Source organism: Mandrillus leucophaeus, unplaced genomic scaffold (assembly GCF_000951045.1).
Source record: "Mandrillus leucophaeus isolate KB7577 unplaced genomic scaffold, Mleu.le_1.0 Scaffold498, whole genome shotgun sequence".
Taxonomy (NCBI): domain Eukaryota; kingdom Metazoa; phylum Chordata; class Mammalia; order Primates; family Cercopithecidae; genus Mandrillus; species Mandrillus leucophaeus.
The window spans coordinates 103215-104607 of NW_012105342.1; the positions used below are offsets into that span (position 1 = coordinate 103215).

The 1393-nt window shown below is 36.5% G+C and overlaps 1 protein-coding gene across 1 annotated transcript in view; it reads right to left on the reverse strand.

Moving 5' to 3' along the window:
• Positions 1–1139: 1139 nt before the first annotated feature.
• Positions 1140–1393, reverse strand: part of LOC105550771 (golgin subfamily A member 8M-like) — an 11595-nt gene continuing 11341 nt past the window's right edge. Inside the window, exon 19 of the mRNA XM_011995779.1 lies at positions 1140–1309. Within this exon, the coding sequence (XP_011851169.1) occupies positions 1140–1309 (170 nt within the window). The remainder of the gene's footprint in view (positions 1310–1393) is intronic.

The window sequence follows — 1393 nt, forward strand, 5'->3', positions numbered from 1 at the left end:
TTCCATTCTTTTTAGCTTTTTCTTAAATATATGACAAATACCTACACAAAGAGTGGAATTTCAGTCAATCTAGTAAATTTATTTTCCAGACGGACATTCAGCTTAAATATGCCAGCGTGTGATTAATCCACAGGCAGCTGATGAACACAGTATTGTCAGATTGGTCACAGATGCTAGTAACTGTCTTTAAACTGAACTCAGAGAATGCAAAAGCGGCAAGTTCAGAGAATAAAAGGCAGGAACAGGACTGTGAGTCCATTTTAAACCCATGGGCCAGAAACCGGACCCTGTTAATTAGCCACATTATTGCGTCTAACATTTTTTATCATTCTGCACCTGGGTTTATCTAATGTATTGATACATTCATACAATTCGGAAGAGTCAGTTGAAGTCACAAGGACCCAATATTTGCGCTCTTTCATTGAATGCAGGCAAATCTGTTATTCTATCGGTAAAATCGTATTGTTGCTCTCCTGTTAGAATATCATATTTATAAAAGTATCATGAGGATGCCAAATGCTAAAAATGGAGATGATCTAGTAACTAGAAATCCCCACCCCAGGGAGCACACGTACATATCTCCCTACATCCTAATACTGTGATGTGTTTTGAACACAGACATTAGAACCTCATGAAGTTTTAAGTGTTGATTCTTTCCCAAGCATCATCAAGCTATGATTTAGGGAATGTGTGACTGAAATTCATTCATTTCTCATGCATAGGCACAATCACATAAATATTGCACAAAATATATCCCTAACTGACACCGAGAGGTACAAAAACATATTTCACTCTTCGTAAAGAAGTTTGTGAGGAAATATACCTGTGATTGTATAGACACGTTTCCTGATAATACATTGACATTCACAAACAGTAGATTGCACTGCAGTTTGTAAACATTTTAAGTTGCATAAACTTCTCCTTGATTTTCAAAGCTAGTATAATACTGTCTCCTAAAACTCCTTTTTGTTTCAACTAAGTACTCTCACATATATTAGTTTATCATAATGTTTGTTATTAATGTTTAAAGTGTTTTCCATTCAAGGAAAAGAAGTAAATTCCTATGTCAGAGTAACCAAGGTGTTTGAAGAATAGGTATTAGCCAGAGAGGTCTAGATGGTAAAATCAATCTTCAAGCCTCAAAGAAGCTCCGTGAACAGAAGAATGCCAGGTGTCACACGGCTTTCCTGTAATTCATTCTTGACTAGAGCCTGTATGCCTGTTCCAGGGACATTTAAACTCGTAAAGGATTTCTTATGATCTTTACTACGTACATTAAGAAGAATGCCAGCCAGCGCCCTTTTGTGTACTGGGACATGTAGTCATGTGATTAACACAGGTAACATGAACTCTGATTTTCAAATGTATTACAGATACCAATGCTCTAAGCTAG